General features: G+C 59.6%; 1 protein-coding gene across 1 annotated transcript in view; it reads left to right on the forward strand.

Moving 5' to 3' along the window:
• Window positions 1-1,447, forward strand: part of LOC104527587 (neurogenic locus notch homolog protein 1-like) — a gene marked incomplete at both ends in the record, with an annotated part of 23,505 nt that overhangs the window by 21,627 nt on the left and 431 nt on the right. Inside the window, 3 exons of the mRNA XM_029085806.1 lie at window positions 207-343; window positions 465-636; window positions 866-979. Coding sequence (XP_028941639.1) covers window positions 207-343; window positions 465-636; window positions 866-979 — 423 coding nt within the window. The remainder of the gene's footprint in view (window positions 1-206; window positions 344-464; window positions 637-865; window positions 980-1,447) is intronic.

A 1,447-nucleotide genomic window follows, 5' to 3' on the forward strand; every position in this document is an offset into this window, starting at 1 on the left:
ATGGGGCCACCTGCCATGACCGGGTGGCCTCCTTCTACTGCGAGTGCCCTCACGGACGCACAGGTGAGGCCACATCCCATCTTGTCCTCTGCTCATGGAGTGGGGTGGCAGCTCCTCATGTGTCCCATGGTTCCTATCTGAGGTCTCAGTGTGCGATGGCTTGTGAGCCCATCACCCTTGACGTGCTCCTGCCCTTTCCTCCCCAGGTTTGCTGTGCCACCTCGATGACGCCTGCATCAGCAACCCCTGCAATGAAGGCTCCAACTGCGACACCAACCCCGTCAACGGCAAAGCCATCTGCACGTGTCCTTCAGGGTACATGGGGCCAGCCTGCAACCAGGACGTGGACGAGTGCTCGCTGGGTGAGCACTGGGGCTGAGCTTGCATGGGCAGCTGAGGAGTGGCTGGGGAAAGCAGCGGCACAGCTGGGAGCATGTCCTGTAAGCTGTGCTTGTGTTTTGCAGGAGCCAACCCTTGTGAGCATGCGGGGAAATGCATCAACACCCAGGGGTCCTTCCAGTGCCAGTGTCTGCAGGGCTACTCGGGCCCATGTCAATGAGTGTCTCCCCAACCCCTGCCAGAACGATGCCACCTGCCTGGACCAGATTGGGGAGTTCCAGTGCATCTGCATGCCTGGTGGGTGGGCAGCCCCATGGACCCCTGCCCCTGCGCTGAGTGTGGGTGGTGGGAGAGCTGATGCTGAGTGTGGGTGGTGGGAGAGCTGTGGATGTGCTACAGGTCCCACCACCTGTAGCACATCTCCTGAGCCACCTGCATAAAGATGGGGGGACCAAATACACCCTGTTGTAACCTGCCCGTCCTGCACCTTGTGCCACGGTGCTGACGCTGTGCTGGGTCTCCGCAGGTTACGAGGGGATTTACTGTGAGATCAACACGGATGAGTGTGCCAGCAGCCCCTGCCTGCACAACGGCAACTGCCTCGACAAGATCAACGAGTTCCACTGCGAGTGCCCCACCGGTACGTGGCATCTGTCCCACCACCTTCATGGTGGAAACAAAGCTGTGGTGCATCCTGGCTTGAGCCGAGAAGGAGCCAAAAGTGGGCTCCTCTCATTTGAGAGCCCTCAAAATGGGGAGAGGGGACTGAGCACCTTCTGGTACTTTCCAGAGAGGGGTTCCCCCATTCTAGCGAGGGGCTGAGCCCCACATGGGCAATGCTGCACCGAGTCTGGCCCATGGGAGAGGGGAAGGAGGATTAAACCCCACGGCTTTGCACTTGAAAAGGCCCCTCTTTGGGAAGGAGGGCTGGGGGCCGGGGGGGCCGCGCCAACGGCATTGAATGTGGTGTCAAAGTCATGGGGTGGAGCGGAGAATGGGGAGACGGTTAATCTGTGAAAGGAGGTTTTGAAGTTCAGAGACTTTGCTCCTCTAGAGATGTAAATAAGATGCTCTCAATGGCGGGTCGCAGCCCCGCATTCAGGGCCCC

The sequence above is a fragment of the Antrostomus carolinensis genome, unplaced genomic scaffold (genome assembly GCF_000700745.2).
Source record: "Antrostomus carolinensis isolate BGI_N321 unplaced genomic scaffold, ASM70074v2 scaffold26867, whole genome shotgun sequence".
In the NCBI taxonomy this organism is placed as follows: Eukaryota; Metazoa; Chordata; class Aves; order Caprimulgiformes; family Caprimulgidae; genus Antrostomus; species Antrostomus carolinensis.